Here is a 24,952-nt window from a genome sequence, read left to right as displayed (position 1 = left end):
TTAGCCATTTTGGCTTCGTAAGTCCTTTAATGTATTTTTACTCGGACTTTTGAGACACTGCAATTGAGCAGAGACTTTGGCCTCAATTCACTAAGATGCTGGAGATAATAAGGCAAGAGAAAACATACCTCCACATGAGAGTTATCTTATCTCTTCATTCCTTAAGTTACCTCTTCTGTAGTTATTTTACCTCCTCTGTAGTTAATTTACCTCCTCTGTAGTTATTTTCACACGTAGTTAATAAACAGCCTGTCTTTAACTCTGCAGTTATTTTAAGGATTGAAGAGTTAACTTAAAGACAGAAGAGTTAACTTTAGGCTTGCCTGAGGTAAAATGTTTCCTGAATACTACATGCCTTATCACCATGGTAACAACTCTAGAAGAGTTATTAAAGACAGGAGATAAGCTTAGGGCTTGTTTCCACTGTTGCGACGCGATTTCGGCCGCATTCCGACGCTTGTAAAAACGCATGCGGATGCGTTTCCACATGCGTTTTTACCCGCGATTTCGCCTGCGATTTCGCATGGCAGGGTGCCATGCGAAATTAACCATGACACTGCCAGGGCTAAATAAAATTGAAAAAGGTGCGAAATCGCACGCGAAATCGCGGGTAAAAACGCATGTAACAAACGCATGCGTTTTTACTATTAAATACATTAGCGGCGATTCGCACGGATTCCCGACGCAGGCGAAATCGTTGGCTCTTTTGTGCGTTTTTTTCACGATGAAAAAAACGCACCTCAACAACGCTACAGTGGAAACAGGCCCATCCACTTGTATTACATGTGCGGATCTGCATGCGTTGGACGCATGCAGATTCGCGATAGTGGAAACGAGCCCTTAGTGAATTGAGGCCTATGAAACATTAAATCTGATTTGTAAATGTTTATACAGAAAATTAAACCCTGAGATATCTAAGAGTCATTTTTGGGAGTAGAAGGACAGATCCAATTGTTTATCTCATAAGCTTATTTTCATCTCTGGTTCGCTTTAACGGGGCAGAGGGTGCTGGTACTGAAGTGGTTAAATAGATATACAGAATGGTCACATGTTAAATTTGTCCCAGAATAAAACGTACTGTAAATTATCTTCTACCTATGCAGTTACTTAAAGGAAACCTTAACAGAGGGATAGGGATGTTTCCTTTTAAACGATACCAGTTGCCTGACAGTCCTGCTGATCTCTTTGGCTGCAGTAGTGGCTGAAATCACACACCTGAAACAAGCATGCAGCTAATTCAGTCTGACTTCAGTCAGAGCACCTGATCTGCATGCTTGTTCAGGGGCTGCGGCTAAAAGAATTACAGTCACAGGATCAGCAGGAGAGTCAGGAAACTGGTATTTTTTAAAAGGAAAAATCCATATCCTTCTCAGTTTAGGTTCCCTTTAAAGGCAACTCAGCACCTATACAGAAAAACAAAGTGAACCCTCCCACAAGGAAGGTTTGTAAAAGAGTGGGCCATTAATGGGGGACACAGGCAATACTTCCCTACACAGGAGGCTGCTCCCTAGCTCCCTTCCCCTATGTACGGGATCCACTATCTTCCCCAGAGGGAACTACAGCAGTTTGAAGCTCTTGGCAGAGTTGCCTGTCCCCGACCGCCACATCATTCTCAGTCCAGCTCCTAAATTATGAATAGGGAGGCTGGTGGGCCTCTAAAAATATAATATATATATTTTCAGGGAATGCTTTTTAAAGGAAATACAGAGAATCCCCCCCGAGGAGGTGAACTAGTCCAAAACCTGTCAGATTTTTACTTCCTACTGTAAATGACAACAGAAAAAAGCAATACATTTTCTTTAGGAGAAACGTACACTTAAAAAGGAACTGTAACAAAAATAACGTAATAACATTTTTTATAACAATTATATATAATTAACTCAGTGTTTGCTTATTAAAATCTTTTCCTTACCCGAATTTACATTCTGAAATTAATCACAGGTGGCGACATACTTAGCCCTGGCAGGTGCAGTTCCGTGGAATGTTTATTTGAGAATGAGAAAATAATGCTTGGTCTCCCAGAATGCCTTGGGAGGAGAACTCTGCATAGCTAAACAACGTAGGCTAAGGATCACTGGGTGGGAGGGGCTACATACCACTATACAGTTTAACCTTCGCATTACAAAATGGAAAGCAGAAGTGGGGCTTTAAGGGCTCGTTCCCACTGTTGCGACGCGATTTCGGCCGCATTCCGACGCTTGTAAAAACGCATGCGGATGCGTTTCCACATGCGTTTTTACCCGCGATTTCGCATGGCAGGGTGCCATGCGAAATTAACCATGACACTGCCAGGGCTAAATAAAATTGAAAAAGGTGCGAAATCGCACGCGAAATCGCGGGTAAAAACGCATGTAACAAACGCATGCGTTTTTACTATTAAATACATTAGCGGCGATTCGCACGGATTCCCGACGCAGGCGAAATCGTTGGCTCTTTTGTGCGTTTTTTTCACGCTGAAAAAAACGCACCTCAACAACGCTACAGTGGAAACAGGCCCATCCACTTGTATTACATGTGCGGATCTGCATGCGTTGGACGCATGCAGATTCGCGATAGTGGAAACGAGCCCTTAAAGAGGAACTTTAGTGAAAAGGGGGAAAAATAATCCATTGTAATAAAACCCTACCTGTCCCTGCGTCATCCTCCTGTCCCTGTGTCCCGTGTGTTTTGGCTACTGAACATGTGTAGCCACTGGGACAGGAGGAGGGCGGGGCCTGGGGGTGCGGGCGGAGACTCACGCTGACATGCGGCGGTGAGAGAGACCTAGAGCCTGTTTTTAAACGGGCTTAGGTCTACTAGTTTTGTAAATAAATCAATGCATCGCAAAGAGAGAAGATAAAAAAAATAGAACAGAGAGAAGAGAAAATATTCGCCATGTAATTTATTCATATTGTTTGATCCACAATCAGCCTGAAGGCCCTTTCACACCGAGGCGGTGCAGTATTTTTACCTCACCCCACGCCGTGCAATGAAAATCTATGGAGACGACGACGCAACGGAAGTGACATTTTTGGCGCATGTCAAGAACTATGTTAACACTGGGGCGATGCGTCGACTTGCGGCGATCTGCGTCGTCACGGAAGTCATGTTAGTCTATGGCGGCGTGTGGATTTAAAAAGAAAAATTACCGACGCAACGCCGTGGAGTGCAAGTGTATTTCAGCAATACACTTCCGCATACCCGACGCACTTCATCGCTTACGCTGGTTTCTAGTGTGAAACCAACCTGCAGGTCATCATCTTTACTACTGGCAGATGTGGGGGAAAAAAAATCACGACAGTCCCAGCTGCAATTATTTATAACAACACCCACTAACAAAGCGATGGGCTAAAAGGTTGTTTTTTATAGATATAAATATGCATAGAGGCAGATACTGGTTGCTTGGCAGTTGGAAACTGCTGGTATTCCCCACAATGCAACAAGGCTCAGGCTGGAAACTGTCAGGGCCTGTGGGAGGGGTTTCACCACAATATCAGCCATACAGAGCCCCCTGATAATCTATTTAAAGTGAACCTCCGGACTAAAAATCGACTCAGCTGCACTGAAAAGGCTTTGTGTTTCTTTAACAGTTTCACAGCATCAGAACTTTGTTTTTCTTACCCAAGCCTCATTTTTAGCTGCACAGAAGAAAACTACCCGGGCTTTTTACCCTGATGCTGTGCAAAGCATGATGGGATTTCTGATTTTGTTGTTCTCGTTCTGCTGTTTTGGTGCATTTTTTTTTTTTTTTTTTTCATTTTGAATTTGACATTTGAAGCCTAGCGTGTGCAGCTGGGAGGGGTAATCAGGACACAGGACAGTTGGAACTGTATCTCCTGCTCCTTGTCACCTCCTTTCAACCAAAAAGATGGCTGCCCCATGACAAAGATGGCAGCCCCCATGAATCACAAACAGAGGAGGTAACGTAAGGAATGAGGAGATAAGATAACTCTCTCACTGTGTGGAGGTAAGTTTTCTCTTGCCTTATTATCTCCAGCATGATCTTAGTGAATTGAGGCCTTGGTATTTCTTTAACAGTTTCACAGCATCAGAACTTTGTTTCTCTTATAAAAGCCTAATTTTTAGCTGCACAGAAGAAAACTGCCCGGGCTTTTTTCCCCTGATGCTGTGCAAAGCATGATGTGATTTTTGATAATGATGATGATCTCGTTCTGCTGTTTTGGTGCAATTTTTTTTTTTTTTACATTTTGAATTTGACATTTGAAGCCTAGCGTGTGCAGCTGGAAGGGTTAATCAGGACACAGGACAGTTGGAACTGTGTCTCCTGCTCCTTGTCACCTCCTTTCAACCAAAAAGATGGCTGCCCCCATGACAAAGATGGCTGCCCCCATGAATCACAAACATTTGCCTGTTCTTTTAAAACAGGGTGGGTAAGAGATTATATTACCTATCTATTCTAATTAACATAAATAGTGTAACTTCATGACAGTATGTTTGTTTAGGCTGAAGTTCCCTTTAAGAAAAAGGTAAAGATTTCTCATGGAAAAGGGGGTATCAGCTACTGATTGGGATGAAGTTCAATTCTTGGTAACAGTTCCTCTAAGTACTAAAAACAGACCGAACTACAGAGAAGCTGATGTGCAGCATACATTCTCAGTCTGCGATCTCTTCATCTTCCTCTTTAAACTGACACAACAAAGCCGTACGCGTTGACAGGTCAGCTTAAACTCGCCATTTTATGTGGCCTCCTGGAAAATGCCGCAGCTTGCAAAGTGCGTAATGAATGTAATTAATACACAGGAGGTATTATACTTTGCTAATGACCCCCCACCTCTAGTCGGAAGCCAGCCATGATGTCATTCGCCTCTCCGAGACGGAACGCAACAACCGTCAGTCCCAAATGTTCTCCTGGGCATCTTCCTCTCTCACCCTTTTCATTGAAGTCTTTGATGTGATTTCTATAAACGAATAACTGTCGTTTTAAGCATTCGGAAAAAGACCCTAATTACAAGTCGCACAAAAGCCCAGCGCAATTATATTCTTAGCCATTTTATAGCCGCGCTACAAGCATAAACGGGACAGTAGCAGAAAACAAGTAAAAACAGTTATAAGTGCACAACAGATCTACAGACACGTGAGCAGAGACAGCGTGGCTGACAGAAAAGGACGATGCGATCACACGGCGATACTGGTTACGCCATCCAGATGTTAGAGGCACCATAGCAAACTCCCTTATTAACTGCTTCGGTACCAGCGGTCTCTGGCCCCTTAAAGGGGAACTTCAGCCTAAACAAACATACGGTCATCAAGTTACATTAGTTATGTTAATTAGAATAGATATGTAATATAATCTCTTACCCACCCTGTTTTAAAAGAACAGGCAAATGTTTGTGATTCATGGGGGCAGCCATCTTTGTCATGGGGGCAGCCATCTTTTTGGTTGAAAGGAGGTGACAAGGAGCAGGAGACACAGTTCCAACTGTCCTGTGTCCTGATTAACCCTTCCAGCTGCACACGCTAGGCTTCAAATGTCAAATTCAAAATGTAAAAAAAAAAAAAAAAAAAAAAAAAAAAAAAAATTGCACCAAAACAGCAGAACGAGATCATCATCATTATCAAAAATCACATCATGCTTTGCACAGCATCAGGGGAAAAAAGCCCGGGCAGTTTTCTTCTGTGCAGCTAAAAATTAGGCTTTTATAAGAGAAACAAAGTTCTGATGCTGTGAAACTGTTAAAGAGAACCCGAGGTGGGTTTGAAGAATATTATCTGCATACAGAGGCTGGATCTGCATATACAGCCCAGCCTCTGTTGCTATCCCAAACCCCACTAAGGTCCCCCTGCACTCTGCAATCCCTCATAAATCACAGCCACGCTGCTGACAAACAGCTTGTCAGAGCTGGCTGTGTTTATCTCTATAGTGTCAGTCTGCTGCTCTTCCCGCCTCCTGCAGAACTCCAGTCTCCGCCTGCATCCCTTCCCTCCCTGCTGATTGGAGGGAAGGGACGGGGGCAGGGACCGGAGCTATGCAGGAGGCGGGGGAGCAGCTGAGACTGACACTACAGATGTAAACACAGCCTCACAGCATGGCTGTGATTTATGAGGGATTGCAGAGTGCAGGGGGACCTTAGTGGGGTTTGGGATAGCAACAGAGGCTGGGCTGTATAGGCAGATCCAGCCTCTGTATGCAGAGAACATTCTTTAAACACACCTCGGGTTCTCTTTAAAGAAATACCAAGGCCTCAATTCACTAAGATCATGCTGGAGATAATAAGGCAAGAGAAAACTTACCTCCACACAGTGAGAGAGTTATCTTATCTCCTCATTCCTTACGTTACCTCCTCTGTTGTTAATTTACCTCCTCTGTAGTTAATTTACCTCCTCTGTAGTTATTTTCACACACAGTTAATTAACAGCTTGTCTTTAACTCTGAAATTATTTTAAGGATTGGAGAGTTAACTTAAAGACAGAAGAGTTAACTTTTTGCCTGAGGTAAAATGTTTCCTGAATACTACATGCCTTATCACCATGGTAACAACTCTAGAGGAGTTATTAAAGACAGGAGATAAGCTTAGTGAATTGAAGCCCAAGCCTTTTCAGTGATACTGAGTCGATTTTTAGTCCGGAGGTTCACTTTAAGGACCAGTGACCGCTGCTACTAAATAAGGGAGCTGGCCGACATGTCGCATGGAATCGCTGCTGTCACTATTTACGCTGCGCACCCGTCGCCTCAGCCCACCCGCTCGTCCATCTCGATGACGACAGGGCTCTGTGAGCCGCACAGGAACCGATTTCATTGGCTCCTCACCCTGTGATCAATGTGCGCTGTCATTGGCTCCTCACCATGTGATCAATGTGCGCTGTCATTGGCTCCTCACCATGTGATCAATGTGCGCTGTCATTGGCTCCTCACCATGTGATCAATGTGCGCTGTCATTGGCTCCTCACCATGTGATCAATGTCAGCCAATAAAATCGGCCCCAGACCGGCTACCGGCTCACAAAGCCCTGTAGTCATAGTGACGGCAGGGCAAGTGATAGTGATGGGAGTTCCGGCTCTTCTCAGAGAATCGGCTCCCATTAAAGAGCCGGCTCTTAGGGCTCTGAATCGGCTCTTCATTAAATATCACTAGACACCACTCAGAATCGGACTAAAAGCCCCGCCCCCATGACAACTCCAGACTGCTTCTCTGACTGGGGCAATCCCTCCTGCTACTGTTCTGCTCCGCCCCATACACTCCTACAAGCTGCAAGAGGAGGACTACATCTCCCAGCATGCCTCAGTGCCCTTTATTACACAGCAAATCAGAGCTGTGTGGGGCGGCTGAGGCATCGGCTCTTTCAAAACGGAGAACCGGCTCGTCGTTCGCAGCAAAGAGCCGGCTCGTTCGCGAACGACCCATCACTAGCAAGTGAGCTGCAACAACGAGAGAGCGAAAGGCTCAGTGGTAGCACGTGGCGTGGCGTGCACTCTACAAACAGGACGTAGAGTGCAACAAATGCAGTGCGGAACCAGTTAAATGTTACGTGTCTCACACCTCCTTAGCTCTGCAGGTGCCAAATGGTACAGTAAGGGTCACTTCACACTAGAGTGGATGCGTAACAGGCACGATAAGCGCATCCGCTTCCGTCCATTTTGCATCAATTTTACATTCTGCTCCAATCACACATTGATCACATCCGCATCACCACTCACGTGTCCCGCCACCGCTCGGTCCCTCGGTACACAGCCTGGAGGCCAGTAGGAGCAGATAGGAGACAAGAGACCAATTCACCCTAGCAACAGAAAATGTTCATTGGTCCACCATGAACCAATGAGAACCCTCCCATCCTCCCTGTTGCTGAGGATTCCCATTGGCGTTTTGCAGCCCAGTGGGAATCCTCATGCTTCTGCTGGCCACCAGGCTGTGCACAAGGGACCGAGCGGCGGTAGGTGAAGTGAGTATTACGTCACGGCGTCTATTTAAATGGGCAACATGGATGTGGCGACTAGCCTAGGGAGAATTGACAGTGTCCTTCCTCATAGGCTTTCATTGCATACATTTTCCGGTCTGGGAATATGTGCAAAGTTCAGACTCTGCGTTTCACTTATCGGAGGGAATCGGACGGGAAATTGCATTGTGTGTTCCCAGCATTAAGGTTTGCACATAAGCACAATCAGTGTCGCATGCAGGGATCCGGACCTGATCCCTTGGGAGACAGTTCGAGGCAGAGTTCTGTACAGAGGACCGCGACGTGTTCTCTTGTTGCGGAGGAAGGACGGGGCGATGGTGCAGCATACAACAGAGCGTGCGGGGTGACAGATGAGTGGATAGAGTAGGTAAGAGAATAATATGGTCAGCCTCTGCTCAGCTGAGACAATATGCCAGTGCAGATCTCTCACTGATACATTGAGGGCAAATACACACAAGCTTTTTCTTTTCCTACCCAGTTGTAACACAGAGGTGCCTGGCTCTTCTACTGACCACATATGCTATTGCTCCGTTGTTATTGCCTGATGAAGCGTGATCAAACCTGCGAAACGCGTTGCATATTTGGAGTTTATAAATAAAATATATTGACTGTCTTTACTACAGTCGTTGTGTGTCTACTTGGAGGAGGTAAGTCCACCACTACCTCCTATTTACCAAGAATTTGGTTTTTAAGCTCATTTACCTTCCTTTTATCCTCTTGGCGCCTCTCTTCTCCTGCATAATCCTACCCAGTTGTGTTCTTATAAAATACAAATAAAAACATTGTGCCTCAACTTGGAATGCAGAGCGACGGTCAGTAGACAAATAGTAGCTGACCACACAGCTGGGGTGGACTGGCATAAAGTCACTGATTATAGTGAGCAAATACCTTCCCTGCACAACAAACATGGACCTGAAGTGACTGGAGCCAGCCAAGAGACCCTGACCCTTTCACATGATGACCAATGAAGGGCAAGTTCCGGAAGCGTGGCTGGATTTACCAAACTAGGTTGTTTTTTCACAGCTACATTTTTTTATGTTTTTTCTCCCCTTGTTTATAATTAGTTTTTAAAACGAGATAAAAATAAGCTTTTTTTTATGTGCGTCATGGCTACAGAGTGCAAGTGGGGGAGAGAGACGCTCTCTGTCACTGACTGTCCTCAGAGAGACTCACAATCTACCAGTAATCCTACCATAATCTATGTCCTACCAGATTATTATTATGTATTTATATAACACTGACATCTTCTGCAGCACTTTACAGAGTACGTAATCATGTCACTGAAAATAGCATTGCGATTAGTCATGCTCAGACATTGGGGACGAATCAGAGGATCAGCAGGACAGCCAGGCAACGTGCATTATTTAAAAGGAAATAAACATGCCAGCCTCCATATTCTTCTCACCTCAGATTCCCTTTAATGACGCCCAAGTAAGATCAATCAGCAACCACTGTACACAAAAACGATAGTCGGCTGAAACGGTCATTGGTGGTTTCGGCTGGCGGTCATCACATGTGTGTATGTACCTTAAAGTGTACCAGACATGAACTATGTTCAAAGTTTTATACATACCTGGGGCTACCTCAAGCCCCATCCGCACGGATCGCTCCCCCGCCGCCGTCCTCAGTCTTCTCCGTCTTCTGTACTGGGTCCTGTAAGTTCGGCCAGTCGCTGCCAGTCTGAGCATGTGCAGTGCCCTCCCTCCATCTCTCTCCGGAGGAGAATAGTTCTGCACCTGCTGGACTATTATAGTTATAGTTCATTTATGGTTTCCTTTAAAAAGGTATTAGAGGCAGAGGATCAGCAGGATAGCCAGGCAATGTGAATTCCTTAAAAGGAAATCAATATGGCAGCCCCCATATCCCTCACTTCAGAGGTCCTTTGGAGTGGACCTGAACTCTTGCACAGGACAGAAGGAAAACAGAAATGCACCTTGTATGTATTTAGACATTTGGCTTGTCTAATCCCCCCTTCTGTGACTGAATCACAACTGTAATTTGATCTCTCGGCTGTGTGAGCTGGCTTCCTCAGTAGAGCAACTAATTTGTAAACACAGGGTGTTAGCCCTATGTCTGCGTCAATGAAAGCATAAAGTAGACACACTGCAGATTAATTGCAGGATTTGTACCAGATGTAACATTTTTTTTTCAAAGGTTATTATGCTGGTTGTGTATCTTTTAGAGCAAAGAGAAGTTCTGAGTTCAAGTCAGCTTTAAAAAAGTCAAAGAGACTTTGACTCATAGGGGGACTTTACCTCAAGTGCACAGAGCAATAAGTTTTACACCAGGCCATTATAGCTGAGAAAGGAGTACAGTAATCTATAATGCGGAATGGTGAGAGTGGACAGATATTGTGTAGAAAGAAATATTTGCACGCAGTTGAGTTACGTTGATCACAATCTCCGCATTCAAAAATGCCATTTACAGCTCATTTCCTTCTTCCATGAAGCAGGGTGTGCAGGCATCGGCATGTGGACCAGCGACTCCTGCTTGCCAGGAATATTGTGTGTGTACAATGAGTGTGTAATGGGATTACAATAACTGCAGCGCGCATTGCAGCCTCAGTTATACAGGTACGTGGCTATCTAGGTGGTAATGAGATGTGCGTCAATCAAGTTCAACCCCTTCAGCCTCACTGCACCTCAATCCAGAGGAAAGAACCACCAGGAGGGGCTGAATCTATCACCCATAGCCTGATGTGGGTATTGCTGACTTTCTGTGGGGAACGGGGCAGGACATAGACATGAGCCCTGTTCACACCAAAACCGCCGTTTGCAACCAAACCCTATAAAGAAACCGTGGAATGCTATGGTTGGATTTAAGTAGGCCAAAGCAGCTCGTTTATTAGAGGAAAACTGAAGAAAGAAGTATATGGAGGCTACGCTAATACTCTGCATAAGGGCCTATACACACTGCTGCGCTTTTAAAATCGCACACGATTTTTAAATCGCAAGCCTTCATGAGAATAGGAAAAGCGCATCGCACCAGTGTGTACAGGTCTCCACGATTTTCATTATTTTTCAAAAGATTTGAAAAGCGCAGCAATGTGTACAGGCCCTTAGGGCCCGTTCAGACTGCATGCGTTTCCAGCCGCGTTTTGGAAACGCGTGCAGGTGGCCAAAACGCACGACATCAGACATTGCATAGAGTGCAATGTCTGATGTTCACACTGCATGCGTTCCGGACCTGTGTGGTCCGGGAACGCATGCTGCACGCAGATTTTGCAAAACCGCGTGGCTGTCCCATTCACTTTTCAGTGATGGGATCAGCCACGCAACGCACACAAACGCGGATGGCCATGCGTTCGTACGCGTTGCGGTCCGCACGCGTTCCGCACGCATGGCCATCCGCATTTCTGATCTGAACGGGCCCTAAGGCCCCAGGGAGAGCAGCATTGGCAGGGCGGACGCACAGGGGATTGGCGGTGTTTGATTTTTAACCACTTTATCCACCACTACAGTATATCTACATCCTCTGTGACTTCATCTGAGCCACGAGAACGTAGATATACGTCTTGTAGCTAAAGCTCATCTGTACCTGATTGAGCTTGCTCCTCTGCACACCTCCTACACTAATAGGTGAACGGGAATATATGTTCCCTGAGCCAAGATTTACCATTAAAAATACTTTACATTTTCTCAGTTCATAGTGAAAAATACACACTGTAGCATTATTTCAGAATCAAATATCCTCACCATATATTGTGACAGGTACATAATCTATGTTCTGTGATAAACTGTAGAAATAGCCAAACAAAACTTGTGAGGAAGTGTGTAGTCCAGAGGAGTCCAAAGACTTCCTACGGATACAGAAAAAACACACAGAGAGACCAGGAGTCCCTTATGGTGTAGTATATTAATGTCAGGTTCTGGATAGATACACAGTGATGAGGTACTCAGTCACAAAGGTGGGTTGCAGGACCAGCAACCACAGTATAAAAACAAGTGAGGAAATCCCATCCCCACTCGGTTCTTTGTCTTCAAATGTGTGGGTCGCACTCCAGAAAAATGATTGTTTGGGTACACAAAACAAACAATTGACAGAAACCTCTAATAGTTAGGGGGCTGTATACAATATCGCTGGGAGGGAGAAGGCGCCCCAAAAATAACCATGGATGTAATAAACGTAAAATGGCTTACCTCTAAGAAGAGGGGGCAATGCCAATTTAGGAAAGAAATTTTAATAATCAGACAAAAACGATAACGCATTTCGCGGAGCACAGTCCGCTTCCTCAGATCAAATAAAGCAGTGTCTGGGTAGCCAAGGTGCAGAGCTTGGAGCGCCTAAAAAAAGCTTTTTTTGGTAAAACAAAATTTGTTTGTTTGTTTTTTAATCTACAGTAGCTCTTTTTATTTTTAAACTGGAATTAGTAAAACTGAGAAATAATGTGTTTTTTCTATTTTTTCCTCTTTTTTTACCATTAAAATGCATGTAAAGAAAAATTGTTCAATGGAAAAAAAGCCATACAATGAAAGTCTAGTTTGTCTTGAAAAAACAAACAAAAAAAAAACAATATATATTTCATGGGGTCATAAATAGGGATAAAGTGATTGCTGATTAAATGAAGACATAGCTAAACTGTCAAAACTGCTCTGGTCCATAAGGAGGAAACAAGGTCTGGATGCCAAGTGGTTAATTGATTTCAGTATGATTTGATTTGCTGTGTGTGGCAATGATAGATCCCTCTCTGATCAGATATTGACAGAGAAGGAACTATTTGTCGGGCAGTTTCATAGTTTAAAATACAATCTGTGGTTTGTAATTGCAAATATGACAGAATGATGCAATGTTATAAAAAAAAATCCATTAAACTGAAAAAAAGTATGAGATTATATTATTTGCTACTAATGTTCTATTCATTATATGTACTACACATACAATTCATTATATCATACGTTTTTTTTTGTTTTTTTTGCTTCAGCATCATTTAAACATATGCTTTTTTTTCTGCTATTCTTTCTATGCTGATGGAGCTAGCTGCAGAAATGTGCAGTTGGGAAATCAGTATCTGTATCTAATAACTGATGGTATGTCCTTGTAGAGGGTCCATCTTTTTCATCTCCTTCCTAAAGGTGCCCATACACTCGTCAGTTTGGCAGCAGATAGATAAGAAATGCATCTGATGATCTATCTGATGCGTTTTTAGAACATTTTTTACCAGGATAGAATTCCAACAGATTTCAGTTTGAAATCTATTGAAATTCGATCTGATGGCATTTTTTTGCCATCAGATTTCCATTAAGGCCAATGCAAACTGATAAGCAATCTCTTCAGATCGACCTAAATTTTCCACCCTGCAAGTTCGATGGAAATCCATCGAAATCGATCGAAATCGGCCATCGATCGGTCGATTGGCCAACCGATTTGCAATCGATCAATCGATCGATCGGGATCGATCGGTCGGCCAGAAAATCGGCTGAGTGTATGGGCTGCTTAAGGGGTGTACATCTTTGATAAAGTGAGGTGGGGGACAGGACAATAGACGTCAGTGAAAACCCTGCACAAGCAACAGGCCTTAGGCAACTGCCCAAGTTGCCATATGGGTGATCTGGTTCCAGGGTGAGACAAGGAAGGAAATGGCAAGTTAGGGACAAACCGGCTCCCGCCTGCTCCTGGGCCCCATAGTAGCTGCTGTACCTGTAACTACAGCCTGATACAGTAACAATAGTTCAACTATTCTAGTCTTGTATTATGCTAGGTACACACCATACAATTTTCTGTTAAGGGGCCCATACACTCAGCCAATTTTTGGCCAATCGAGCAATCAAAATTGATCGATTGCAAATCGATTGACCAATCGACCGATTTCAATCAATTTCAATCGATCTGGCAGGCTGGAAAATCTAGGTCGATCTGTTGAGATTGCTTATCATTTTGCATTGGCCCTAATGGAAATCTGATGGCCAAAAAATGCCATCGGATCGATTTTCAATAGATTTCAAACTGAAATCTATTGGAAATCTGTTCCTAGTAAAAAATGTTCCTAAACACATAAGATAGATCAGAAATCTATCTGATGATCTATCTGCTGCTAATCTAACAAGTGTATGGCCACCTTTAGATTTTTTGTTAAGGTAGCTATACACTGGTCGATTTGCCATCAGATTCGACCAACAGATAGATCCCTCTCTGATTGAATCTGATCAGAGAGGGATCGTATGGCTACCTTTACTGCAGATTGTGAACCGATTTCAGCCTGAAGCCGTTCACAATCTGTTGTTGTGGTGGTGGTGCTGCTGCCGCCGCTCCCCCCCCCCCTGCCCGCATGCCCACATACATTACCTGCACGACTGCCCCCGGTCACGGCTGCTCCGTCTCCGCTCTGGTCTCCAGGTCCGGCATGCTTTACTTCTTCCTGCCCGGCAGGAAGTTTAAACAGTAGAGCGCCCTCTACTGTTTAAACTTCCTGCCGGGCAGGAGGAACTGAAGCATGCCGGAGACCAGAGCGGAGACAGAGCAGCGGTGACCGGGGGTAGTCGCGCCGGCGGAGCAGGTAATGTATTGCCGCTCTATTGCGTCGGTCGTCGGGGACTCGAACGCCGCTAGCGACGCGCTCCCTACCCGCGGGCGATCGACGGTAATTTTCCGCACGGAGCAATCGACAGGATCGGACGAAATGGATCGAAATTCGGCGTGTAGCGCGAACGATTGGCAGCAGATTCAATCCCAGTGATCGAATCTGCTGTCGAAACGGCGGCAAATCGGGCCAGTGTATGGCCAGCTTTATAGATTTGCAGCAGATTCGACAATCAGATAGATTTGTCAGATGCCTGTCAAGTTGAATCTGACAGGAATATATCTGATGTGTGCCACACACTAAGAACAGATTTCTAATAGATTTCAGAATGAAATCGATCTAAAGGCATTACTGCACCATTAGATCCAATGCAACTCTATAGGCCATCAATCTGCTGCCAGCAGCAGATTGACCTAGATTTTCCATCCTGTCAGATAGATCAAATCGATCGAAATCGGCTGCAAAGCGATCGATTTGCTGATTTGAAAGAATCCATTTCCGACCGATCGATTCTATGGAATCGATCAATCAATGTCTGAAATCGACCAGTGTAAGGGCCCCTTTATGCTGGGAAGACACGGCTTGATTCTGAGCCATTTTGATGGCTCGATAGATAATTTTCGACATGTCCGATCTCCGGCTTGATGCTGCATGGAGGACAATGGGAAAAGATAAGAAAAACGAGCGGAAGATAAGTGAATCGCCTGCAGAATCGAGCGCAGAAAACGATCTGGTGCAGAATCGAAATGCAAAATCGAGCAGTGTATCCCTAGCATTAGATTTACCTGCCAGATAGATCATTTAGAACATGTTGGAAATGATCTATCTAACCATCTATCTGCCGAGCAATTAAGCATTGTTCTGCTCAGCAGGAGATAACCAGAAGACAATGCACCAGAGATAATGACCAGTCTCTGCAGGAAATAATCTAAAGCCCAATCTACACGATACGATTCTTTGCACCATTCGATTATGATTCTATTTACAATCCGATTAAATCCGAAATGTCCGATCGAGTTTCCATTTGATTCAATTCAATGCAAAACAATGGCAAATCGAATTGAATCAAATCCCGATCGGACATGTCGGATTTAATCGGATGGTAAATAGAATCGTAATCGAATCGCACAAAGAACCCTATCGTGTAGATGGGGCTTAACAGAAAATATTATGCCGGGCATACAAGGCTCGATTTTGCAGCCCGATTCCACGACCGATCGTTTTCCGCGCTAGATTCTGCAGGCAATTCTCTTATCTTTTTCCATTGTTCTCAATTCAGAATTGAGTGCGGAAACGATTGGGCGGGAGATCAGACATATCGGAAATGATCTATCGAGCCATCTAAATGGCTCAGAATCGAGCCGTGTATTTCCAGCATAACAGAAAATTGTATGGTGTGTACTAGGCTCAAAAGTACAACTTTTGTCTTCAGTTTGTGTCATGCAGTTGGAGTGACCAGACCTGATCTTACAGCTCGTTGTGCACTGGATTCAGATATCTACTCTGAAAACATGACATTGTACAGCTACATATCTATTGCCAGGCAAAGTAGAACTGATTAGATCTTGTCATGCACCAATTGGATTAGGCAGCTACTCTGAGAATACTACATTCTACAAGTACATACGGGTATAGAACTCATTCGCCCGAGAAGTCAGGTTGAATAGATGTTGGTTAGCTAACAAAAGGGGGCCATACACTAGCCGACCAACCAATCGACCATCCAATTCAATTATTATAATCGAATTGGGTGAAAATTGGTGCTGCCAAGTACATGCCCGACCGACAAAGCGGCCAATTTCGGGACCGAAATTGGCCGCACGGTCCATCGCGCATGCTGGAAAATTTCGGACTGAAGTTAGCTGGTCGGGTGCGCGGCGGTACGTCGGCCGAATTGAAAACGAGCGACGAGACGATGAAACCTCCGTCTCTGCAATGTATAAATGTATGTAGTGTAGTGCATTTATACATTACCTGTCTGGTGTCAGCCTCCACGCGGCCTCTGTCCATCTCGCCGGGTTCCGCATACACGCCGGCGCCGCATAGTGATGATGTCTGACGCTATGCGCCACTAGCGTGTATGCGGTTGTTACCTGGCGAGACGGACGGACACCATGCGGAAGCTGCTACAGGACAGGTAATGTATAAATGCACACACTACATACATATATACATTGCGGCGGGGTGGACACGGCGGCTCAGCCGATTCCATGATGATTTTATGCTAAAATCAGATGGGAATCGGCCTGTAGTGTATGGGCAGATTCGACTAGAGACAAATGTATCTCTAATCAGATTCGATTAGAGATAAATGTGTCTCTTGGTCGAATCTGCCCATAATTGTTCTAATGTATGGCCACCTAAAGTTGTTATTATTATGTATTTATATAGCACTAACATCTCCAGCAGCACATTACAGTGTACATAGTCATGTCACTGACTGTACTCTGAGCAGCTCACAATCTAATCGCTACCATAGTCATAGCATAACGTCCTACCATATTATTACTATTATGTATTTAAATAGCTCTGGCATCTTCTGCAGCACTTTACAGAGTACATAGTCATGTCCCTGACTGTCCTTAGAGGAGCTCACAATCTAATCCTACCATAGTCATAGTCTAATGTCCTACCATATTATTATGCATTTATATAGCACTCACATCTTCTGCAGTACTTTACAGAGTACAAAGTCATGTCACTTAAGGCTGCTTGCACACCAAGACGTTACAGGCGCACGTTAGTGCGCCTGTAACGCTCCCCCAACGCACAGCAATGTAACACAAGTGGGCTGTTCACACAGCCCACGTTGCGTTACATGTAACGCTGCACGTTCTGTGCAAAGTGCAGCATGCTACGGCGTTGGAGCGGCTATAGCCGCGTTAGACTGTTTGCACATGCGCAGTGGGGGGCGGAGGAGGCGGGGAGAGCCAGCTACAGTAGCCGCGCACATGGCTACTTAATATTCACTGCACTGGCGGGCGCTGATTGGCCGGCGGGACCACGTGATGCGGAGTGTCTCGCTCCGCATCACGTGGTCCCGCTGGCCAATCAGCGCCACTCTGGGAGATATTATGGGCATCGAGCAGCCTAACGCGGCTCACTCTACCGTCGGCTTTTGCAGCACCATACGTTGTGTTAGGTGCACGTTATGCGACCTTAACGTGCCACCTAACACAACGTCTTGGTGTGCAAGAAGCCTAAAGGGACTCCGAGCAGTGTAGAAACTATGGAAAGATGCACATCATTTTAAAGCTCTCTTTCTCCTCTTTCCAATGATATATAAACCCCCGCCATACACCTTTTAGTTTTCACTATTTTCGTGATTGAAATTGCCGCGGCCGCGATTTCAATCGCGAAAATAAAGAAAACTAAAAGGCTTAGAGCGATGATTTAGGTGTCGCCAGAAAGAGAGCTTTAAAATGATATCCATCTTTCCATAGTTACTTGTATTACACAGGACGACACTTTCCCCAGTGTCAGCAGCTCCATTCAGCAAAAAAAGTCGGCCTGTGTAATACAATGTAACTATGGAAAGATGGATATCATTTTAAAGCTCCTCTTTCTGACTACACCTAAATCATCGCTCTACGCCTTTTAGTTTACTTTATTTTCGCGATTGAAATCGCGGCCGCGGAAATTTCAATCGCGAAAATAGCGAAAACTAAAAGGCGTAGGGCAGTGGTTTATATATCATTGGAAAGAGGAGAAAGAGAGCTTTAAAATGATATGCATCTTTCTATAGTTTCTGCACTGCTCGGAGTCCCTTTAATGTCTTCAGAGGAGCTCACAATCCAATCCCTACCATTGTCAAAGTCTAATGTCCTACCATATTATGTATTTATATAGCAGTGACATCTTCTGTAGTACTTCCCAGAGTACATAGTCATGACTGTCCTCAGACGAGCTCACAATCGAATCCCTACCATAGTCATTTGTTTATGTTAGTCTACGGCCAATTTAGGTGTAAGCCAATTAACTTCTCTGTATGTTTTTGGGATGTGTGAGGAAATCGGAGTGCCAAGAGGAAAACCACTATAGTAAATTCACAGAATATCTATTCTGCTTGATCTCTTAACTGGCAGATTGTATTATGGTCACTGAGAGTACTTTTACCTTCTCCTATGTTTTATCAATATAAGTCACTAGCTGATTGCCCGGCGTTGCCCGGGTATGTATTTGGCTGGTGTTAGCTCCGCCTACTTTTTCTAACCCTAACACACAATTACTCACTGACCAAGTTTGTGAGCTTTGCGGTCTTTGGTATCAATAATCTGCTTTGAAATGAAACAAATCTGATTGGCTGTGTGTGGCTCCACCCCCTTTTCTGAATTTGAACCCCAGTCACCCAATAACCAACTGTACCAGGTTTGAGGCCTGTGCCATTAACAGTTCAAGAATGGTAGCAATTAAATATTCCCCTTGAAAAGCAACAGGTGAAGTTTGATTCACTTTTGTAGGCTCCACCCACTTTTCTGAATATTAATCCCAGTCACCCAGTGACCAACTGTGCAAAGTTTAAAAACCCTGCTATTAACAGAATGGCTGCAGTATACATTTTCCCAGTGAAATTTGTATTTGTCTCCACCCACTGATGACCCGGCGTTGCCCGGGTATGTATTTGACTGGTGTTGGCTCCGCCCACTTTCTAACCCTAACACTCAAACACTCAATGACAAAGTTTGTGAGCTTTGGGGTCCTTGGCATCAATAATTTGTATATTCCCATAGAAATTAAACAAATCAGATAGGCTGTTTGTGGCTCCACCCCTCTCCAGCATTTGAACCCCAGTCACCCAATGACCAACTGTAGCAGGTTTGAGGCATCTACTATTAGCAGTGTGAAAATGGCAGCAATTTAAATATTCCACTTGAAAATCAACAAGTGAATTTTGATTGGCTATTATAGGCTCCACCCACTTCCCTGAATATTCATCTCAGTCACTCAGTGACCATCTGGGCAAAGATTAGGAACCCTGAAATAAACAGTGTAAGAAGGGCTGCAGTTTACACTTTCCCAGTGTAATTTGTTTTGGCTCCGCCCACTTTTTGTAACCTGGACACAAAGTCACTACTCAATGCCCAAGTTTGAGAGTTTTGGGGGTCCTTGGCATCAATAATTTGTATTTTCCCATGAAATGAAACAAATCTGATGCACTGTTTGTGGCTCTGTCCCCTTTTCTGAATTTGAACCTCAGTGACCCAATGACCAACTGTACCAGGTTTGAGGCTTGTGCCATTAACAGTGCAAGAATGGCAGCAATTTTTATATTCTCCTCGAAAAGTGACATGTGATTTTTGATTGGCATTTTTAGGCTCCACCCACTTTTATGAATATTAATCCCAGTCACCCAGTAACAATTAACTGTGAAGAAGGGCTGCAGTTTACAATTTACCAGAAAAATCTGTTTTTAACTCCACCCACTTTTTGTAACCTTGACACACAGTCACTACTCAATGACCAAGTTTGTGAGCTTTTGGGTTCCTGGCATCAAAATTGTGCTAATGGAAGCAGTTTATCCAGCAAAGAAATCTGGCTGTTTTTGGCTCCGCCCATTTACTAAATTTGAACCCCGAACACTTAACAACTGACTGTAGCAGGTTTGAGGCCTCTGCTATTAACAGTGTGAGAATGGCTGCAGTTTCAATATTCCCCTTGAAAATCAATAGGTGAATTTTGATTGGCTGTTGTAGGCTCCACCTACTTTTCCGAATATTAATCCTAGTCACCCAGTGACCAACTGTGTGAAGTTTGAGAACCCTGTCATTAACAGTGTAAGAAAAACTGCAGTTTACATTTCCCCATGTAAAAAGTTAGTTGTTTTTGGCTCCACCCACTATTTCTAATCTTGACATACAGTCACTTAATGACCAAGTTTATGATGTTAGGCCTCTGCCATTAAGAGAGCATGAATGGCAGCAATGTAAATATTCCCCTTGAAAATCAAAAGGTGAATTTTGATTGGCTGCTGTAGGCTCCACCCACTTTTCTGAATATTATATCCCAGTCACCCAGTGGCCAACTGTGTCACGTTTGAGAACCCTGCCAATAACAGAATGGCTGAAATCAATCTAACAAATCTGATTGGCTGTTTGTGGTTCCACCCCTTTAGTGAATTTGGACCCCAGTCATCCAATGACTGACTGTATCAGGTTTGAGGCCTCTGCCACTAACAGTGTAAGAATGGTAGCAATGTGAATATTCCCCTTGAAAATCAATAGGTACATTTTGATTGGCTGTTGTAGGCTCCACCCAGATTTCTGAATATTCATCCAAGTCACCCAGTGGCCAATTGTGTAAAGTTTGGGAACCCTGCAATGTAAAAAATGAAGTCGTTGGCACCGCCCACTTTTTTTCTAACCTTGACATACAGTCACTCAATTATCAAGTTTATCAGCTTTGGGGTCCTTGGTATCAATACTTTGTATATTCCCATTGAAAAATAAACAAATCTGTCTGTTTGTGGCTCCGCCCCCTTCCTGAATTTGGACCCTAGTAACCCAGTGACCAACTGTACCAGGTTTGAGGCATCTGCTTTTACCAGTATAAGAGAATGGTAGCAGATGAAATATTCCCTTTGAAAATCAAAAGGTGAATTTGTATTGGCTGTTGTAGGCTCCACCCACCTTCCAAAATCTTAATCTGTCAACCAATGACCAACTGTGCAAAGTTTGAGAACCCTGCCATTAACGGTTTAAAAATGGTTGCAGTTTATATTTTCCCAGTAAAAGTTCTTTTGGCTCCGCCCACTTTTTGAAACCTTGACACACAGTCACTCAATGACCAAGTTTGTGAGCTGTCAGGTTCCTGGCATCAAAAATGTGTGAATGGAAGCAGTTTATCCACCAAGGAAATCTGATTGGCTGTATGTGGCCCCGCCCCTTTAGTGAATTTGGACCCCAGTCACCCAATGACTGACTGTAGCAAATTTGAAGCCTCTGCCATTAACAGTGTAAGAATAGCAGCAGTTCAAATATTCCCCTTGAAAATCAATAGGTGAATTTTGATTGGCTGTTATAGGCTCCACCCATTTTCTTGAATATTAATCGCATTCACCCAGTGACCAAGTGTGGCAAGTTTGAGAACCCTGCGATTAACAGTCTAAGAATGGCTGCCGTTTACATTTACCCATTTAAAATGAACGGCTGAAATTTGATTGGCTGTTTTATGCTCCACCCCCTTTTCCTGGATTTGCAACCTCGGTCACCAAGTGACCAACTGTGCCAAGTGTGGGGACTCTGGCTTGATTACTGTGAGAATGGCAGTCTTTTACATTTTTTCCATTGACTTGAATGGGTGGAATCTGATTTGCTGTTTTTAGCTCCGCCCACGTGTGCAGGGGGGCCGCGAGACCCCCAGAACATATCATCCCAGGCAGTAAGGGATCTGTGTACCAAGTTTCGTTCAAATCGGTCAAGCCGTTTTCGCGTGATCGCGGCACATACACACACACACACACACACACATACACACACACACACACACACACACACACACACATACATCCGATTTTATATATATAGATTGCTGCCAACATTTACACAACCAGTATCGGCTACATTCACAAAAACATAAATACCTGGTATAATTTGTAGTTTTGAATGAATAAGTATCTTCAATGATGCAAAAAAATTACAATAAAAGAAATTAAAAACAAGAACGAGTTTGTGGAGCTTCAAAAATTAGCGTCATGCTGGCCAGCAATCTGCAACCTGCAAATGTAACGCACATATTGACGCCAATCGGTAGTGCTTTGAAAATCACTAGTGTAATTGAATGTATATGACAGCGATCTCACTACAGCGATTGCCAGCAATTCACGGATAACACAAATGCGGAGCATGCAGCACTTTTTCTCCATTTTAGAGCAATCACAATTAAAATGTTAAAAAAAGCAATCGCGATCGTTTAGAAATCGTTAAAATGTCAAGTGAAAATACAAACACACAAAAAAAAATGTGAAAAAATCCCATTGCAAAACACTAGCGATTTTGTGATCCTCAGTGTGAAAAATAAACACCCAAGTTTGTGGCGTGTACAGACATCCAATCTTGATTGGCCAATTTTACCACTTCCAAGCAGTGTGGGAGCCTGCCTTATTTATTCAAAGCCTAAAGGTCCGTACACATGCCGGATTGCAGGCAATGACGGGTCTGTCGTCACCTCCCGCTGGGTGGGCGGTCCAGCGACAGTCCGGTGTGTGTACAGTCTGTCTGCAGACCAGGGCCGGATTTACCATAAGGCACTGTAGGCACGTGCCTACAGGCGCCTGATGATGGAAAGGCGACTCACTTCCTTCCCCAAGTGCCTTCCTCCCTCCTTCCTAAGCAGAGCGTAAATGAGGGGTTACTCATCCAGCTCTCAGCATTCCACTAATCGGATCTCCCTTTAGTCTGGGGTACCACTAGCTATTTAATACTGAAGGTACCTCTGGCTACCTAATGCTCTTGTAGCTACCTATGATGGGCAAGGGAAGTAAGGGAGAAGAGACCGTTGGGACAGACAACACACTTGTGATGCAGTTTAGTGGAGTTTGTAGGTACATGGAGGTAGAAGTTTAGGGTGCCAGGACATCTGTGCCTATAGGCTCCTGTGTTGTAAATCCAGGCCTGCTGCAGACTGATACGGCTGTTTCTGAGCGATCCACCCGGATCTGGGGGCACCTATATCTGTGCAGGCAAAGAGATTCCCCAGAAATAAAGTCATTTCTTGCAGCAGAATTTAAATGTATGATATATGATTTGTATGTATAGTGCAGCTATGAAATAAAACATTAGGAGCAGAGACATAAGTCTAATATTTTCCAGTACAGGAAGAGTTAAGAAACTCCAGTTGTTATTTATGCAAAAGAGCCATTGAGCTCCACGGCTTTCAAAGTCGCAGAGAGCTCTGTCTTCTGAAGCTTATTATATCAACTGTCAGTCACTGTATTTTCTTTTAATCTGCCAGAGGACAGGTCAATAGTTCATAAGACTGCTCTGCAAATACATTTAGAACACTGAGTAGTACGTAAACTGCAAATATTAGAGAATGATGCAATGTTATATAAAAAAAAAACTATATAACTGAAAATAAAAATATGAGCCTATTTTCTTTGCTACTAATGTTCCAGTAATTTTCCGTACTATACAAACAATTCATTATATCATCATTTTTTTTCCGCTTCAGTATATCTTTATTAAAGGACAGATCAGCTCTGCAGAGGAATAGTCACAATAAAGGGGGTCAGTCACACTGGCCACCTCTAACACCCCTCAGATCAGCCCACGAGGAGAGACTCCCCAACTCACCCAGAACCAGCGATCTCTACCCGTCCGCAGTCACCTCCGATCTCACACTCTACTGCTGGGCTCCTGCTGACCGAGACATCCGCCTGTGCGGCCCCGCCCACTCTCCGCCCCTCCAGGGCGGGCACACACGCTCCCTTCAATGAAGCAGGCGTCTGAGGACACGCCCCGCCCTGTCAGTCATCCGTGAGACAGCGTGCTGATTGGCCCTGGCGGCGAGGCGTGGAACGCACGGAAGCGGCTCCTCTGCGCTCCAGTAGGACGGACAGGACGCCACGTTGCGCCCATTAGCCGGGAAAGGGAGGGCGGTCAGCTGACAGCCCCGTGACTGGAGAGGCAGCCCGGAAGAGGCGGCTGTGCGGGGCGCCGCTTCTGCTCTCCGGGACACCTCTCTGTGCGGCCATGTTCGGGCAAGACGAGGAAGATGCCGACTTCCTGTCCCCGACTGGGGGGTGAGTGACCCGGGAGGAGGAGGGGACACTGACAAGTGGCTGAAAACTTATTAGCTGTCACTTAATTGCTGGAGAACTAAAGATCCCAGCAGCTCTGCAGTTACTGTGGAGATCTATAACTGACGTGCTGTACAATAACTGGACAGTGCTTGGAGGAATACAAGTTCCAGCATTGCTGTGGTGATAGGTGGGTAGGAGTCCCGGCGTTGGGGCTCGGCGGGTAAGAGTCCTGGCATTGCGGCTCGGCGAGTAAGAGTCCCGGCGTTGAGGCTCGGCGGGTAGGAGTCCCGGTGTCGTGGCTCGGCGGGTAGGAGCCCGGGCGTCGTGGCTCGGCGGGTAGGAGCCCGGACGTCGTGGCTCGGCGGGTAGGAGCCCGGACGTCGTGGCTCGGCGGGTAGGAGCCCGGGCGTCGTGGCCCGGCGTTGTGGCTCAGCGGGTAGGAGCCCGGGTGTTGTGGCTCGGCGGGTAGGAGCCCGGGCGTCGTGGCCCGGCGTTGTGGCTCGGCGGGTAGGAGCCCGGGCGTTGTTGCTCGGCGGGTAGGAGCCCGGGCGTTGTGGCTCGGCGGGTAGGAGCCCGGGCGTCGTGGCCCGGCGTTGTGGCTCGGCGGGCAGAAGCCCGGCGTCGTGGCCCGGCGGGTAGGAGTCTGGGCGTTGGGGCGCGGCGGTTAGGCGTCCCGGCGCTGGGAGCGCGGCGGTTAGGAGTACCAGGGGCATGGTGGCTAGCAGTGGTGGTAAGCTGTCACTTAATTGCTGGAGAACTAAAGATCCCAGCAGCTCTGCAGTGACTGTGGAGATCTATAACTGA

General features: G+C 45.1%; 2 protein-coding genes across 2 annotated transcripts in view; one reads left to right on the top strand and one right to left on the bottom strand.

The window, feature by feature from the left end:
- SLC31A1 (solute carrier family 31 member 1) overlaps positions 1-23,787 on the bottom strand; it is a 99,338-nt gene extending 75,551 nt beyond the window's left edge. Inside the window, 1 exon segment of the mRNA XM_068248709.1 lies at positions 23,700-23,787. The gene's annotated coding sequence lies outside the window, so the exon portion shown is untranslated.
- A 168-nt stretch (positions 23,788-23,955) lies between these two features.
- Positions 23,956-24,952, top strand: part of FKBP15 (FKBP prolyl isomerase family member 15) — a 104,710-nt gene continuing 103,713 nt past the window's right edge. Inside the window, exon 1 of the mRNA XM_068247990.1 lies at positions 23,956-24,148. Within this exon, the coding sequence (XP_068104091.1) occupies positions 24,099-24,148 (50 nt within the window). The 5' untranslated portion in view covers positions 23,956-24,098. The remainder of the gene's footprint in view (positions 24,149-24,952) is intronic.

This window comes from Hyperolius riggenbachi, chromosome 8, assembly GCF_040937935.1.
Source record: "Hyperolius riggenbachi isolate aHypRig1 chromosome 8, aHypRig1.pri, whole genome shotgun sequence".
NCBI lineage: Eukaryota > Metazoa > Chordata > Amphibia > Anura > Hyperoliidae > Hyperolius > Hyperolius riggenbachi.
This window is presented reverse-complemented; position numbering and strand designations above follow the sequence as displayed.